Source organism: Hirundo rustica, chromosome 5 (assembly GCF_015227805.2).
Source record: "Hirundo rustica isolate bHirRus1 chromosome 5, bHirRus1.pri.v3, whole genome shotgun sequence".
Classification (NCBI taxonomy): Eukaryota; Metazoa; Chordata; class Aves; order Passeriformes; family Hirundinidae; genus Hirundo; species Hirundo rustica.
The window spans coordinates 5,263,545-5,281,220 of NC_053454.1; the positions used below are offsets into that span (position 1 = coordinate 5,263,545).

At 44.0% G+C, this 17,676-nt stretch overlaps 1 protein-coding gene and 1 non-coding gene across 2 annotated transcripts; both read right to left on the reverse strand.

Moving 5' to 3' along the window:
- Positions 1–39: 39 nt before the first annotated feature.
- PTCD3 (pentatricopeptide repeat domain 3) lies at positions 40–17,561 on the reverse strand. The gene is made up of 24 exons (XM_040063597.2): positions 17,468–17,561; positions 15,862–15,911; positions 15,191–15,230; positions 14,137–14,182; positions 13,344–13,412; positions 12,790–12,894; positions 12,296–12,419; positions 11,535–11,653; positions 11,069–11,142; positions 10,667–10,754; positions 10,522–10,582; positions 10,174–10,256; positions 9,382–9,526; positions 8,719–8,769; positions 7,807–7,890; positions 6,864–6,892; positions 6,481–6,584; positions 5,693–5,771; positions 5,511–5,601; positions 4,761–4,846; positions 3,551–3,699; positions 2,661–2,702; positions 1,635–1,793; positions 40–951 (listed from the first exon to the last, which is right to left on the reverse strand). Exons 1-24 carry the CDS (start codon positions 17,557–17,559, stop codon positions 867–869), a joined length of 2,055 nt encoding a protein of 684 aa, XP_039919531.1. The 5' UTR covers positions 17,560–17,561; the 3' UTR covers positions 40–866.
- LOC120753578 (small nucleolar RNA SNORD94) lies at positions 10,324–10,465 on the reverse strand. Its single transcript, XR_005701165.1, has one exon. It is a non-coding gene; the product is annotated as a small nucleolar RNA SNORD94 (small nucleolar RNA).
- Positions 17,562–17,676: the final 115 nt, after the last annotated feature.

Here is a 17,676-nt window from a genome sequence, read left to right on the forward strand (position 1 = left end):
TAGAACTCTTACTTCTTTCAAGGAGCAAGAAAGCCAGAATTCACTGATGCGATTTATTAATGTACAGCATTAAAAAAAACAAAAACAAACAAAAAAAACCCCCATCTTTGAGTACAGGGTGTTTTCAAAACTGGTGTCAGAGCAGATCCTGTCCTGGATTTCTGCTCTGGTAGGTTTCTCGTCACAGCTGCTCTGCTCTAGTTCTAGAAAACCAGGTATTTCTACCAGAAAGGCAAACCTTGGTTCAACCACAGTTTTTGCTCAAACATTATTAGAATATATCCAGCTTAATGTCAGCCATTTATTAGAGACAGTGTAATTTAACACCTGCACTCCCAACACCTGTCCCAAAACACCAAACGATGAGGAATAACATCCCAGGTGCCGAGCATTACTTCAGTGTTTACATCCAGAGAAAAATGGCATTTAAGTAGTTCAGCAAAGTTAGATGGAAAGGAATTACATCTGGTGCAGGGTGGAGTGACAGGAGGCCCAGGAGAATTCTTGCTCAAGCTCTGGGAGTCTTGTGCCTGCCTGAGCAGCCTCCAGGGTGCACAGCACCCCTCTCGCTGCAGCCCTCCACCCTCAGTGATGCTGTTTATCAGGAGCCAGCTCTTGCAGGGGTGCTGGGGAGGACACCTGGGGTCGCCCAAGCTGTGTTCCACATTACCAAGAAGATGTAACAGCTTCCAGCTGGCACATCAGGATGGTGTCTTGCTGAGCAGGTCCCAGATCAGAGCACTGAGGGTTCATCAGTGCTGCAGCAGCTCCCAGAAGCCATTCCTTCAGTAATCCCAGTCCTTCCAAAGCCTCCTGATATGGCAACCGTTGCTGCCATTTTCCCAAGAGGAAGGCAGGAGGGACAGCTACTCACGGTCACTGTCACTGCTGTCACTGTCACTGTCACTATCACTGCTGTCACCATCCCACTTGATACTCTCCAGTGCCTTCCTGTGATGTCAAACAGATCAGTCATGAGTCACATGCTGTGACTGCTCGAAAAGAGAGATCCCAAACCACAAGGCAAACACAGAGAACATTATGGGCTGTCTAATGCCTACTGTCCTCAAAGGACGAGGGCACCCAGTGGAAGCATATCCTCTTGGAAAAGCCAACTCCTTCAGTTCCCCTCAAAGTGCTGAGCTGGCTGTCAGGGGTGCTGGGCTTACATTTATTCCCTCAGAGCACACCTGGCTCCAAACTGTGCTCCCTCAAGCCCAGATCACCATCTGAGGATCATCTGGGCTTGACTGGAGCAGTGCAGTGAGAGGTGACCACAAGCCTCAGAACCTGGCAGCCACATGCAGGGCCACCCTGTACCACCCCCCTGCTTTTACTGGGCTGCAGCAGTGTCTGCAGGCAGCCAGACCCAGCTAGGAAAAGATTCTGGGAAAGAAAGGCGAGAGCAGGGCTGAGCAGTGCGTGAGGAAATTCCCTTCCCTCCTAGGTGGGATGGATACAGCACGGAATCAAAAACTGAGGGGCCTTTAAGTCCTGGAGTCAAACACACCAGCACATCATTCAGAAGCCAGCTGTCTGCTCCCTTGTCAGAGAAGCCTTTCCAAAGGTGTTGCCTCTCCAAAACCCTGTCTACTGTACCCCTTCAGCAGTAACATGAAATAATTCCAACTTACTTCTGTGTTTCAGAGAGTTCAAATTCCTCCTCCGTTCTGCTTTTCAGCCTTTGAGATGAAAGAAGCCCAAGGGATGCTGCCAGCTTTACCATCTTAATTGCCTCATCTGGGCAATTGGTTTGCTTGGCACAGTTCAAGAACTCATCCATCACCATTTCACTGCAAAGGCAAAGGCAAATGTGACTTGTCAGGGTCAGGGGAGAGGTGCCCATTAATTTACAGCCTGTGCTTTAGAGAGGGAGAGAAGGTGACATTTTCAGATCAACCAGTCCATCTCTGCTCCTGCCAGGAACTTCACCTCCGTACAGAGGGAAGGCTATGTGCTAAGTTTGGCAACTCCTGTCCCAGCAGAAGACAGCAGGCACAGAGTGCCACTAGGTGTGTAGCTTTTGGTACCACACACCCTCATGGTGTTCACTGGGGCAAGCTCCAACTTTACTTAAAAAAACCCTACACCCAAATAAAACCCATTACTATTCCTTACAGGCTGTGTTCTACTCAGAACAATTCTCTCCTCCAGAATCCCAAGACAAACAAGCTGGTGTAGCCTAACAGGGAACCACCTAAGATTTAGCATTTGATTCGATAAACTTGTCTTCAGAAATCCAGGCACCTCTGAAAAACCTGTGCTCGGTTAAGAGCATACTGGAATATTTCTGAGCATATGGGAAATGAGGTGTTTGGGAGTTCTGCTCAGACTGATTTGCACTGCTGAGCTCGTCAGTGGCACTGCTCTCAATGGCCCACAGCTTGAGAGACCACTTCACTCCCTCCCCACTTTGCATTTTCAACGTGTTTTGAGACAGAAAGCTCTTGGAATATTTCCACTGGATAAACGAACAGCCATGCTCACAGGGACAGACAAATTCATGTTGTGGATGTAAATGGACCAGTTACAACTGGAGGTTGGACTGCCTGACCTTTAAAAGTTCCTTTCATCCCAAATTATCCCTTCATCCCATAACAGAAATTCTGCATCTCAGCCAACAGGGAGACTCAGTTACTGAAGAGCCTAAAAATACTTACGTGGGAATCCTATTGATTTTCTGGAAACACTCCATCATTTTCCTATTCAAAAGAAAACAAAATAATAATTAAAAAACCCCAAGTAACAGGAACAGACACATATTCAACCTCTTGGATGAGCCTCCACTGAAACACAGGTAAGTTCAAGTTCATGAAATCCATGGATCCCATGCTGTATCCTTCCAAATGCAGTCTGTACCAGCTAATTTCACTGGTTAGTTTAACACAAAGTACCTTAAACTCTCTAGAATATGATAAGTGTAGCTGGTGGCCATTTTCCTTTAAAACACTACATATTTGTTGTATTTTAAAATACCCTTTTGCTGCTACTTCTTTTTTTCAAATGAATCACTATACATGGAACATCTGTATTTAACAGAAAATAACTCAGAACCTTAAACTGGAAGCTAGATATCTTAACCTGTATTTCAAGTTCATAACATATAGGACAGTGAATTCTAGCTATTAGAGTTCTAAAAATAGCCTATTTGGAGTTTTAATTAGGGCTGATGCTAAGTAAAAAATTAATTAAACTAATTAATCTCTTTATCAGTTTGAATTCCAAAGAGTTCTAAAAATTAGAAAATGGGGAGTTGCACGCACTCAGCAGTGCTCAGGGAAGTGATTGTCAGACCACATCTTGCCATAAGCAGCTGTACAAAGCTCTACACCAGATACTACATTAGTTTCTAAACCATTTTTAAGACAGACAACTCTTAACTTGGTGTCAAGAAGGAACAAAAAAACACCACCCCTCACATTCCCTGCAGGCTTTATCTCCTCCCTTTGTCTGCACTGCATTCCAAGGCATCCATCATTAGCTTTTGCTTTTTGTTACTAAGCCTTGAGCTGCAGCATCAGCAATCCCAGAGCTCAGAGCCCACACCTACCAGGCATCCTGGGTCCTCCCAGCCCTGGAAAACAGCACCACGACATGGCCCAGAGCACTCCCTGTCCACTCCAACGGGACCTGTCCCTGCCCAGCAGGCTCATGGACAGCTTTGATTTCTTCAGCACACTTGGCAAACGCCAGTTGAACCTGTGAAAAACAAAACCTCTGAAATTAACAGAAGCTTTTCAGTGCAATCTCTCCCACAGCTCATCTAGGTCTGCTCTGTATGTGATTTAAATTTGTGAATTAACAGCTGTTACTCCTGGGACACAAATCTGTCACTTGTGTCAGGACAACTGTCCCCACTAGGCAAGCTCCAAGGTGGCCTTGCAGGGACAGCTGGATCTGCCTTCAACACCCTTCAGCTTCAGAACGCAATTAATGCAATGGAATCCTTGGCAAAAATCCCTGGATTCTGCCATGTGCTCCCCCAGAGATGGAGCTGGTTGGGCTGCACTTCTCCAAGCCCTGGTAAGAAGGGATCCTGCTGTGTTAATTTGAGGGGTTTTTATAGGTTGAAGACAATCCAGAGGATTTAGCAGGCCTGGATAAGCTCACATGGATCTGGAAATCTGCAGTGGCAGATGCACTGGAACTGGATCTCTAGGACTGACCAGGGATATAGCATTTACCAACAGTCTGGGGAGACACTTCTACTCTCTACTGAGCTTCTGTGCTAGTTTTGGCTGGGGTAGAATTAAACTTCTTCAGTTTCTTCTTTCTTTCTATGGGGCTGTGTTTTATATTTAAGATAGAAAGCGTGTTGGTGACACAGGGATATTTTTATTATTGCTGGGCAGTGCTTAAAGAGCATCAAGGCTCCCTCACCAGGGAGTGGGCTGGAGGTGCACAAGGTGTGTGGGACAACAAGGAGTTGGGAGGGGACACCTCTGGGACAGCTGGCCCTAAATGACCCAAGGGGTATTTCAGACCTCAGGATGTCATGCTCAGCAGATAAAGCTGGGGAAAGGAGGAACAGGGGATACATTTGCAGTGATGGCGTTTGACTTCCCAAGTAACTGTTACACATGAGCTTCCCAGGAGCCTGGCTTTTCTAGGGATGGCTGAACACCTGCCTGTGATGGAAAATGGTAACAGAGCCTGAGTTTTGCCCTTTTACTGTCCCAGTTCCCTTCACCATCTCACAGGGGAGGAGCAAGTGGCTGTGTGGGGGCTCAGCTGTTCATGGGCATTAGCAGCTTCCTTACCTCACTGGGGTGCTGGTCCCTGCTCATCAAAGACAAGAACTCTTCCAACAGGTCTTGTCTCCTGCTAAACCCCAGCTGTTTCACATCTGTTTAGAGAGAGGCAGCAGTTGGCAGATGTGACTAGTACCCCTGTTCCCAAATCCTGGCAATATGCTCAGCACAGTTTAACAAGGCAGAGCCATTCTCTGTGACTGAGCAGGTCACACTGAGTTCCCTTTCCTTCCCCTCGTTATCAGATCCTGTGCACTAAATACATGAACTAATCTGATTTCTTCTTCTCTTCCCTGCTGGTCTCAAGACTTCTGGATGAAGGCCAACTACTCCCCTTGATCATGGCCTTCCAGGTCCCCAGCACTGACCATCCTGGTGGTGGTGGTGACCCTGTCACAGCAGGGAGGGAACACACAGAGCACTGTCTGTAACGTCAATGACCAGTCCTCAGGGGAACATGGACCTGAAATGCTCCTGGACATGAAGTTCACAACACCCCACAGCCAGAACCTTCCACCACCAGCTGCTGAGGATTAAGGAATGACTCAAATTCTTTTTATTTCTTGGGGGCCAGATTAAATCTTAACCAATCTTAACCAAGGATCAGCAGAGGGTCCAGGTGATTCAATACCACAGGCAAGCACTGCACCTTATCGTGGCTGCTCCAAGCAATGGGAAGTTTCCAAACTAGCCCAAACTTTGCCCTGCTCCTGGCATTTTTCAGACAAACGACTATGAAGCCATGTGGCCATCACTGACCTTCCCAGACTGAAGGGATCGCTTCCAACTGGTTGGCTGCATCCAGTGCTTGAAGGAGGTCCAATATATTTTTTGGAGTTGGATAGAAGAGCTGATGAAGGAAGAGAACCATTTCAGTCACCTGTGACTGTTCCATTTCTCCATGCAAAAGCTCTGCAGCTTTTACCCTGGTACACACTTACTGAAGACGACATTTCTTTGTACCACTTCAACACCACCTCAATTTGTTCCATCATGCACAACAATGAAAAGAATTTTGACCTAGGGAGAAAAAAAGGTCCTAATTCAGTGATGATTAGATCAAGCAAGCCATACGTGTAGGAAGTACGAGCAAATGATGGTGTGCTGATCAGATTTGTACTGCAGATCAAGGAAATTTTACTGATTGCAACACTTCATGCAATCAGAAAAGCAGCAGTGTTTCTTACAACAGCTTAATGCTGATGCTACACTATTGGCAGAACTCATTAGACCACTGTGTTTTAAAATGTGGTAAAAAACCCAATCCTCCTGCCTGATGCCAGTTTTAAGGTACCTGACTCTGTCTCAAATGCAACTTTTGGATGTAAGAACTGAACTAAATTAACCTTGTTACTTGTGCAGGTTCACAAGACAAGCCTGAGTCCTTGACCCAGTGCACTGAGCAGGAAAATATCCCTACATAAAGAAATTATGCTGTTTTGGTGTTACCTGCAAAGCTGCCATCCTGGGTACACAACAAAATGGTAGAACCCACAACTAGTTGTTCTAGTCATTGGATGGGTGTGGAGATAAACTAATGCTCCAAGACACTGGATTTCAGTTCAAAGGCCACAAACTGAAAATAAATCCTAAGCAATCACTACTCTTATGAAGGATCTAATTCCCAAACTGGACATACAATACTCAGCTGGTGCTCAATGTCTGAATCCTAGTTTGTATTGAAGACAACATCATACAAGGTGCTGAATACAACCTCCACTTCACTCACCAATAGCCATTTAACCGATCCACATCCAAGAATTTCCAGTTGTCTCCCTTCTCCAGTGCCTTATTTAACTGATAGGCAAGCTTGATGTCCTTCAGATCACAGCACTGCAATAAACCAGTCACATTTGAAAGCTGCTACCAAACGTAACTCACAAGACTCAGAGAGGTACATGCACATATCATAGGCATGAAAATTACCAGTTAGGGAGGAGTCAAGCAAAGAACTGCAGAATTATGGCAGAAAGTTACAGGAGGTGATGAGCACAGATGAAAATGGGAAATATTGAAAGCTAAACCTAGTATGACAGGGTGTAAACTCACAGGCAATTCTCCAGCAGCTGGAGGGGATCAAAGGAATTCTGATGGCAAGGAAGAGGCACTTACCACTTGCATGGCCGTGGTAAAAAAGCTGGCTGAAAGGGAGCAAACGAGTCTGTTAACTTCAAGCTTCCAAGGAAACATAAACCAGCTCATTAACCCACCCTCCCAGGGGATGGATGAGGTATGTTCAATTAGAAACTCAATCTGTAGCTCAGTTTGACAATATAGCAGAGCTCTTAGCTTTCTTCCTCATCTTTTGGTGTGGCATGAGTTGGGTGGGGTATTTTATGCATTTCTAAACAACAACTCAGAGCACAGAAAGAACAGTTTAACACACCTAGCAGGACAGAAGCTAAGGAAGGACGGGTACAACATTCTGACTATTTCCAGGAATCCTTCCAAAGACAAAAAAGAAAGCTGATGAAGAGTGGCTTTCAACATCCCAGTAAGACCAGGTTGTCTAGAGACCTTTCTTTGCCAAAGCTATCTTCACATGGAAGCTGCAACTGCTTCCAAACTTTCAGAAAGGCTTATGAACTCCCCAGGGCAACGCTGTGTACATACAAAAAGCAGAACGAGCCAGTAACTCATGAGATGTGCAGGATATCCCCCTCTTACAGACCCACACTCCAGTTTCCCATGAAGTTTTAGTTCATTACATTTTCTGAACAGGATTAGGAAGAACTAAAACTCACACCACACCTACAACAAAAACCTGATGTGCATCATTTAATGAAACTGCTCCTCCTTAAACTTATCTTGTAAATAACCCTAGGATTTTTTTATCACACGGACTTAAAATGCTCATTCACAAAAGCTACACACCTGCCTTCAAACAGAAGCCAGTGCAGCAGTGCACAGCACAATTCCCAGCACTGGAATTTGCCCTTCTTTGTCTCCAGAAATATCAGAAGAGACTGAGAAGCAAGCTGCATGCATTTATCCCAGCCAAGTAAAACTGCCTGACATTCACAGGTTCCTTTTCACACAGGCTTCAAGTCCTTACCATCATCAGGGTCTTGGGCAGTGAAACTTCGCTTTTCTACTTCATTTAACACCTCAGAGATGATGTCTGATGATTTAGCATCAACTGTGGGGCAAAGAGACAAACAGCATCACATCTCAGTTGTACCAAGCACTTAGTGAAGAGCTTCAGTCTGCAAATATAGTATGAAATTGGGAACAAGCAACACCATTCTAAATAAATGTAATTTCCATGGTGCTCCACACCAGCTGCAATTTAATTTGCTCTAAAATTTGCCCTGCTATTGCCAGATTTCCACAGCACAGCAGGGCAGATTCAAAAGACAGAACTGCTTTAGAGCAAGGAATCAAACAGGCCTGGAAGTTTGTCTGTTAGAAGGCTGCACTGGAAAAAGCAAAGCACATCATAAACAAACAAACAAAAATTTAAAAGGTGGAAAACAAAAAAAAATCAATTGCCCAAACCCCAGAACCAAACCTTGCGAGACTCTAGAGCAGTTCCTTTATATTTCTTAAAACACAAGGACTGCAGTGATGGCTACTCTACCTACTCTCTTCCTATATCCAAAAGTCTGTGGGCATGGGATCCTAAACAGTTGGGTTCCTGCCTTCTAACATAGCTGTTTTTCAGGACAGCTCTAACACACAAAACTGTTGCAGGAAAACAAACTCCCTGTGCAATTCCATCCCTGTGAGTGGCACAGTATGAAATCACAGTGGTCACATCCAGCCTCCACAGTGACTGAGTAGCAGTATGAGGTTATCCTTTTTTTTTTTTTTTTTCACCCAAGCAGAATCAGGCAGCACAGGGATCACACCCATAATTAGCTGTTTTTCAATCCATGAGTGAAGTGCCTTCACCCATCACATGTGGAAAGCACCAAAGCAGCTGCTACACGAGGCACGTTCATGGCCACGCTGACGGTGCACGTACCGCCTTTGTAATACACGGAGAGGAGATGATCGTACGATGCGAGGCTGGGCTCTGGAAAGCAAAACCATTGCAGTTACTGCAACATTCGTGGCAGAGCTTTGTGCCACAGCTCTAATTCACACTCTGCTCCTCCAGTCAGGCAGCATGCATAAGTTTACTGCAGTATCTCTTCCTGCCCACCCTAATGCTGGAGCAGATCTCACGTATGCACACCTGGGGGAAATGACATTTGACACTGGACCGCCAGCTGGAGAATCCTGTTTCTATGGGGGAGCAGCCAAGCTTCCCTGCTTTAAATTAAAATAAAAAAATACTTCACAGCTAGTTTCCCTTCTGCTCATGAATGTAATCTTTAGCCTATCAACAAGCATGTTACTGAGGCAAAGCACACCTCCCAGGACATCAAATCAATTATGCAGAAACTCTCTGTTTCTGCAATACTTTTTTGGAAGAAAAAATTACCATTTAGAACAAAAGCTTTTTTCCTGTAGAGATGTAGATCTATAGACCTGAACTGGCTTGGGTGACTTGTGAAGTACATCTCCCCTGGAATCAGGGAATCACCACTGTGTTGTGTGGTGCTGAACTCCTACATCAACTGTTCTGAAGGTGGCACTGGAATACTATAATCATTGCATATAAAAAATACTCTGGTTCTCTTACCTATATCAAGTGCTTCCATTTCCTTTAATACCAACAAAGACATAGTTCTGCCCACACCACCACATCTTCTCAGACTCTTCAGTACAGAATTAAAAGTCAGCAGAGTTGGTTGCACGTTCTGTTGAGCCATGTGAGTCAGGAAGTCCTTAAAACAAAACCCCAAATCCTTAGTGCTTCACATGTTCTGGATCACAGTTCAACTTTCACATGGGTTAGACTGTATCTCTTCAACCTAATCCTTCTCACCCCTTCAAGTGAACAACTCTGCTTTAACTGATTATTTATTAAGGGAGTACTGTCTAATTTTTAATAACCAAAACCCAAGGCTACATTACATCAGAATAAATCTTGGACAATTGTCTCTAGAACATAATAGAAAAAATTCATAATTACATAATGTTTTTCCTTACTGATGTGTCATTAAAACTCAAGATTCCATTTCTGTCACAACAGCATGAATTAAAATTCAAAGAGTTTTTATCTAAAACTCTTCATTTATTTTATCTCCCAGCAGTAATTTCCCCAGTTTTTCTGTCCAGGCAGTTCCTGGATCAGGTACATTCTCACAAGGCAAATCACTCTGCAAAGGCAAGGTTGATTTTTCACATTTGCCACTTCTCCATAGTTACCTTTTCTATTTAAACTACTGTACTTCCTTTACAGCAGAGATTAGTACCTGGAGACAAAGTTATTGCTTTTAGTCTTCCAGCAACTAATAAGGGGCAGACCCTTATTAGTAAAAGAGCCCACACTCTTACCACTTCCCCACCTCTTTTGCTCTACCTTCCTTACCTTGACTAATTCCCATCTTTCTACGAACCTCTCCTTTAGATATGGGACTGCTCTGATCAGGGCATTGAAGGCGTGCACATCAGCTGGAAAATGTAAGATAATCCATTTTAAATGACAATTTATAGCCTACAGGAAAGAGTTTGTTCTAGCATGGCTCAGTTTCTGGCAAAGTCTCATGCAAACCTGTTTCCAGTGAGCCAGCCACACGCCAGCTGCACTGGAATTACCAGTTTGCATTCAGCTCCCATGATCCAGCTGAGGTCCGTACCCCTGCGCCAATCATCACTGCCATGAACAAACCCTCCTGTGCCCAACAGGAGCCACAAAGCACAACCAGGAGACACTCACCCTTGTGCCTTTCATTCAGCAACTCTATGTACATGTCATAAGCTTTAGAATAAGCCCCATGCTGCAAAAAGAAAAAGAAATTATCTCTGATTATGTGAGATCTCACAGGCTGAAAAAATCCCCCAGCACCAAAGAATAACTTTACCTTCACCATCCCACGGATCATCGTGCAATAGGAGTGTGCGTTCCTCTCTGGCATTATCTTAAATATCCTTTCAGCATGGTTGTCCTCCCTAGGACCAATGAACAAGATAAATGTTAAAGAGCCAAATAAAAGGTACCCTTAGGAGAAGGACTCAACATTCAGAACAAAATAAGGGCTGTACCCCCAAGACTGACATTCCCATATCACACTTGTGATACTTCAAACTAGTCTACAATCACCTACTCAGCTTTCCAGGAACACTTTAAAAGATCAGCAAACACAGGTTTATTTAACAAGTAACACCTGTGAGCATGGGCTGCTAAAAGACTTTGGTCTGTTCTGTAACAACAATACAGGTGCACAACCCACTGAATATGGGAACACAGGCAATGTTTTCTATACCTCCATCTGGGGCCAGATGACTGTGAACTGCTTTGGAATTGTCTCTTTGGAGCTTTCTGTTCTGAATCATTCACCTGGAGAGATTTTTGCAAAAATAAGTTTCTCAGAGTTAAGTTATGATTTAATATCAAATGACATGATTTGCTAACAAAAGTGAAGTTCAGCAGCATGGACCAAAGGTATTTTTTAATGGGTTATGCTAGAATAATTTCTATCATAACATTCACGAAGCAATAAATAGATTGGGAATAATGTTTATGTTATCAAACGTATCAACAGCTTTACTCAATCTACTGTTGCTACTAGGTCAGTCATGGATTTTTTATAACACAAGTATCTCCTGGGAATGTTGACTGCATCTGATCCACCTCATGGCATCTCCCATGCAAACAGTACAAAAATCTTGATGTCACTGATATATTCCCACTATGTATGAAATAAATAGAAATCAACAGGTTTTCCATACCCCTGGTTCTTCCAAATCCTCTTTTTCTTCCTGCTCTTTTTCAGGAGTAGGTTCACCATCCCCATAGAAGCATAACAAATCTAGAAGGCTGTTTGTGGTCTCCAGAGATACAGGGGTACCTTTAGAAAATGAGAATTTATGACAGTCAGGGAAAGTGAAGAGCTCACCACTCTGCAGCCATATCAGAAAACCTCTGAAGACCACTCTGCTCTCTTCCAACACAAAGACACTCTCTTAGCAAGTCCCAAACCCTGCTGTGACACCAGTACTGCCACAAACCCACTCATGGCAGGAGACAATTTTAACAGTGAACTGGAGTATGTTTTTCTACTGAAGCCACTGAAAGGGTAGAGTTTTCCTGACCAAGAAGTGACAGCTGGCAGCCAGAACTGTGAAGCAGTACAAGCAAACACAGCATCTGAAATTTCTAGTGCTCTTTATAACTCTTCCCAGGATACACCCTGCTGTGAAGAACACTCTACATGTTTCACTTCCTATGAAACAGATTCAAAACCAAATAAAGTATTTTATCTGCTTCCTGTTCAAGAAATGGTTTGTTTTCCTTGTCACCTAAGTGACATGTCAGACAAGCAGTGGCTAAGATTCTCCAGTAATTCTAGAGCACCACTTCACCAGACCAGAGTCAGCTGTGAAACGAGGAACAAGTCACAAAATAGTCTCAGAGCCCGTGTCAGCTACTGAAGCATTTTTGGCACAATTTAAGTAGAGCTCCCCACAGAAGCTGGCAGGTGACCACATACCTGCCTGCAGAAGCTGATCAAACATGTCCACAGACTCTTTCACCATTCTGAGGTGGATGCGCTCCCTCAGAGCCTCCTCACTCACTCCTTCAGTCCGAGGTGTGAGAGTCTCAGGCATCAGGCACTAAAAGCAAACAGTGGAAGCTGGTGAGAAGCTCAAACCTTCTCCTGATATCCTTACTCTTCACACAATACACTGCTTGCAGCTGCAGCAGTCCTTTCGGTGATGAAGGACCACACACATCCTCATCCCTCACTTTTGTGTCAGGAAGCAACATCTAAACAACACTGCTTTTCTTATTTTTATCTCAAGAACGTGCTATGATACTGAACCCCCAAGGAAAAATGTCTACTACAAAAACATAATGGAAATAACAGTACTGTGTTCATATTGTCTGCAAGACAGCTTAAAAGTTATCCTTTCATCTTCAGTCTGACAGTTGATTTCACTGACAAAGCACAAATACAATGAAAAGAAAAAGAAGAAAGCTTACTGGTACGTTGGGCTCTGCAAAAGTCTTGTCAAAATACTGAGGAAAGTTCTTTATGATGTATTTTGCAGCATTTCTCCCAGACTCCTTTGACAGCGAATACAGACGCTGCGCAGAAATGAGATAGAACAAGATGGAAAAAAAAATACACAAATTACGAGGCTGAAAATTAGGAGAAAAATTTTCTTTAACAATGAACATTCTGATGGGATCAAATTAAACTCATGTGTAATTTTCAACTTACTAGAAACACAGGGACACCATTCCAGATAAAATTCTGGTATTCATGCCAGTATAAGAATGTCTGTTCTTTAAATGCCATTGTATTCTACTTTCTTGTTACCTAGTCAAGGGGCACAGTTCAGACATCTGAAATGCTGCACTACTACCTCCAGCTCAAAAACACCTCTCATTTTAGAGACAAGAGAAAATTGTGACAGTAACCTGCTATTTCATTTTCTTTTGTAATCAAAACCAGGCTTCAATCAGGTAAGAGTATTCACAGCATAGACAAAGGTAGGAGGGAAACTATCAAGGATGTAAAAGGATATACCTACAGAATTAGCTGCATTTCTTGGCATCAGGAAAGGGTCATCCTGGAACATGTAATGAGCAGCAGTAGGATCCTGTAGAAAGAAGAGCCCAGCATTGTAAAGTTTATAGTCATGTGCACAGGCACAACACACTGCCTCATGGAATTTAAGGCGCAATGAATTCTTCCATTATAACCACTCCAAATGTACATTTGACAAAGTTCCTCTGGTTCAAAAAGGTTTAGCCTGTTTGGAAATAGTTTAAAAAGTATTTCCATTATACACACATACAGGCAAACATGGTGGCAAAGAAAAGTCCTTCCTATAACATATCAAGCAGCAAGTGCCCTGCAAAGCAAGTAGGACCCCAAATGTATCAGTCTTGGGGAGCTGATGGGCCTTGGCAAGTTTTGATTCAACTCCCAGAATTCAACAGATGGGATTTAAGAACAGCATCACAGCATTTCCAGGTTTTGCCCAGCAAGAGCAGACACTCATAGCACTTTTTTAAAGCCTTTCTGGACATTGGGAAGGACATTCTAGATTGGGAAGCTGAACTGGTGAAGGAACTTGCTCCCTATGTTAGTGAAAGCCTTACCAAAGCACAGCAACTTTCTCTGGTAACTGCAGTTCCCTCTTAGCACATGAATGAGGCTTTAAGGACACAGCAAAACACCCTGAGCCAAAGGAAAAACCCTGACGTGAAAGTCCCATCTCTCATTTATGGCCAAAGTAGAAATTAAAGGCCTCCTGAGCACAAGGGTATTGCACAAAATGGACAACCTGACCCATCTCCATGAGCCATAGATCCACTCACCCTTTTCACAGTGGAAGCCAAGGTCTGGAGCACGGCGAGCTTATCCCTAAACACAAAGGAGTTTGATTAATACTCAGCTGCACATTTTGAATCCTGTGCACTACAGTGTTTGCAGAACAAGCACAGGATTATCTTCACCAGAAGGATTTTCAGTTCTAGGAAATAATGTTTTTGCTGCACTAAGAAAACAACACTTTTATGACAAAGAAAGAGAAAATGAAAAAATGGTCTCAGTTCTTAAACAAGTTTTCCCCAGGAACAAACAGATTTTGAGGAAAAGCAGAAAAGCATCTGTGTTTTCAGCTACTACTCCTGCCCTTATTACACATTATCAAAGGAAGATCATAGGGAAGAGATACAGAAATACCTCCTTGGAATGCTGCTTCTAGAGCATCTCTGAGGGATATATATTAAATTGCTCTACTAGCATGTCTTTGCAAGAAAAAACAAAACCAGGTATCTCAGGATTCCTGAGCCTGTGGAACCTTAAGACTTTGGTTGCTTCAAGCAAACAAGGAAAGGCCAGTGAAAGTGTTTAGGTAAAGGTGGCCTTACTTTAGGTGTACATGCTGATCACCATTTAACCATAACTTTAATTTTTGCTGTACAGTCAAGCAATTCCATCTTAAGTGCTCCCAATAAAACAGGTTTTGCTCAGTTGTGTGATTTCTAAGCAGGATTTATTCAGTGAGCTAGCAACGATCAAGTTTCATTCTGCTGGAAGAAACACATTCACATGCAAACAGCCAAATAAACTTGGTTTTACAGATCTTCAGCAAACTTGATCTTTTACAAAGAAATAGAAACATGCTTACACGCAGCTGTTGTGTTTTTAAAAGGAATGTCAGGAATGCAATGTACATAATCTGCACAGAGAGAAAGAATCAAGAATATTCACATAGCTCCAAATCAGCAGGAAAACCACTAGTGGGACATTGCAGCAAAGAATACAGGAACCTCAACTTTCTTTTTCAGACTTGATGGACAGACTACATTTAGCTGTCTAACGTTAACTTTTTTTTTCCAAGTGAAGATTCTGAAAGTAATCACTCACCATGTTTTCCTCCGGGGGAGCACAATTTCTTCTTGAGTTACTGCGAGAAACAATATTAAAATGGTCATTAGAAACAAGAGATGCCCAAAGAAAATTCTGACCCCATAATTTGTAGCAGGGTGGGGTCAATCCTTCTCCCAAGTAACAAGTGGTAGGACAAGTGCAAATGGCCTCAAATTGCACCAGGTGAAGTTTAGATCTTCACTGAAAGGCTTGTTGAGCACTGGAGCAGGGGAGTGGTGGAGTCACCATCTCTGGAGGGATTTAAGATATGCTGATGTGGCACTTAGGGACATGATTTAGAGGTGCCTTGGCAGTGCTGGGTTAAGAGCTGGACTCCACTAACTCAGAGATCTTTCCCAACCCAAGCAATTCTATGAGTCTACAAAAATTGATGAGTTAAGCTCATGCAGCTGAAAGTACTAGAACAAGGATTTTAAAACCAGTCTAAAGTAGGTTCATGGAGCTGCACAACTCAGTTCACGCTCTTGGAGCATGGAGCTGACTGGTGATGAGGTAAAGAATCAAGTTAATCCATGAAATTTATGCACAATGAAGACAGGGAGAAAGAAAATCCAAGGAGAGGAAAGAGGGTGTTTATATCATCTTTATCTCTTGACATGCTATGTTGTTTGGAGATTAAAAACCCGTAAGTGATGAAGACATCTTACCTTGTGAATTGTCCACAGTCTTCCCAACAGCACTACTACTTGAAGAGCTCCTATAAAACAACCAGGGGTTTGAATTTATTGCAGTCACGTTAATACAGCAAAAGAGGAATAGTGAAATTCTATACCACAGGTCAGAATTAACTGAAATATCAGGAACTGGAGTGCATTATTACCATAAAACTTATATTTGATGCTTCTCTTAAGGCTCTCGCTTCAAGAGACAAGAGGTTATATGTGAAAAATTATACTACAAAAAACACTCTTATTTAATATTGGGGAATAACATTTTTAAAATAGTTTTCATGAACTAATGCATCTTAGAAAGAAAATCATGGACATAAACCAGAAAAGACACTTCATGCTTTAGAAACAGGATCACGCTGTGCTTTTTTAAGAGCACTTAAAAAAAAATACATATATATTTTAGACATGAGTAGTGTTCACAGGAAGAGAAAACACAGATTAATGATACAGGTGAATCAGCCCTGGTGAGTTCCAGATGTCTCTACAGAGGTGTAGAAGCTCCTTACAAAACCACAGCTGCAGCACACAGACACATGGACTCACTCTGCTGAGTACCACAAAAGACACTGCTTCAAGTCTTTCTCACCACTATTCACATTTTACTGCTTTTAATACAAACTAAGGCTTACATTAAAATACTTTTACTCATTCTGCTCATGAAGCAACCTAACAGTAAAGCTTTACTGCAACTCTGGCCTTCAGTGCCTCCACACTGACCTTGACCCAGAGGGAGAGGCTGTCGAGGTGCAGTCACAGCTCTGTGCTTCACCGTGGCACTGCACAATTCCAGCTGCTCCTGGGAAGTCTCATTAACTGATTAAGGATGATTTTGCCATCCCAAAAATGAGCAATGACTAGACAGTGAAGTGAGAGCTTTTCAAGTGAGACAGTCCCCAGACAAAACCATTGCAGAGAATCATGGAATGTTAAGGTGTTGGAAGGGACTTTTAAGATCTTGTTCCACCTCTGCTGCCATGGGCAGGGACACCTTCCACTAGACCAGGCTGCTCCAAGCCCCATCCAATCTGCCCTCGAACACCGAAAGGGTTGAGACAGCCACAACTTCGCTGAGCAACTTGTGACGGCGTCTCACCACCCCTACAATAAAAAATTTCTTCCCAATATCTAATCTAAACGACGCATTTTTCGATCTGTACTCATTATTAATTGTTACTCCTATCCAATTCCTTAAGAAAGGTCGCCCTCTGGCTTCCTGGTACGCCCTTTTTAGATATTGGGAGACACTTATGGGGTCTCCATGCAAAGTTCCCTTCTCCGTAGCGGAAGTGCTCATCCGCCTTTTCGTGAGACTCAGCACTAGGAATCGCTCAAACTCCCTCCCGAGGCCCCGAGCGGCCCCAAACCAGGGAAGATCCCTGGGAAAGGCGTCCAAAAGCAGAAAAGCGCCCCAGAAAGGAGATCCCTCCTGCCACGCCGCCTCCACCACGCCGAGCCACCGCACACGCGCGCTGCGCCTGCGCAGCCTTTCCCGCCTCACTCCCCGCACACCCGGCACTGCCCGTGCGTCGGTTCCTCCCCGGTGCCGCCGCCACGCCGCCCTTCCCTCAGGGCGGTCCCTCACCGGTAGCTCTCCCGCCCGCCCGGGAGGCGGCACCGCCGGCCCAGCCACAGCGCCCGCTGCCAGCAGCCACCGCCGACCCGCCGCGCCGCCATGCTGCGCCCGCGCGCTGGCCTCTGGGAAGGCGGACGGCACCACTCCTCCAGCGGGGGGGAAGCCGCTACCGCCCCTCCGCGGCGATGGTACCGCCCGGCCCCGCCCCCCCCCCGCAA

Bases quoted from the DNA above. Each gene is read 5' to 3' on its own strand.
- PTCD3 (XM_040063597.2), bottom strand. From the start codon at position 17,559: ATGGCGGCGCGGCGGGTCGGCGGTGGCTGCTGGCAGCGGGCGCTGTGG. The intron at 15,231-15,861 runs GTAAGATGTCTT...TGTTTCTCGCAG, and splicing joins GACTGTGGACAATTCACAAG to TAACTCAAGAAGAAATTGTG. The intron at 8,770-9,381 runs GTAAGAGAACCA...TTTGCTTTCCAG, and splicing joins AATGGAAGCACTTGATATAG to AGCCCAGCCTCGCATCGTAC.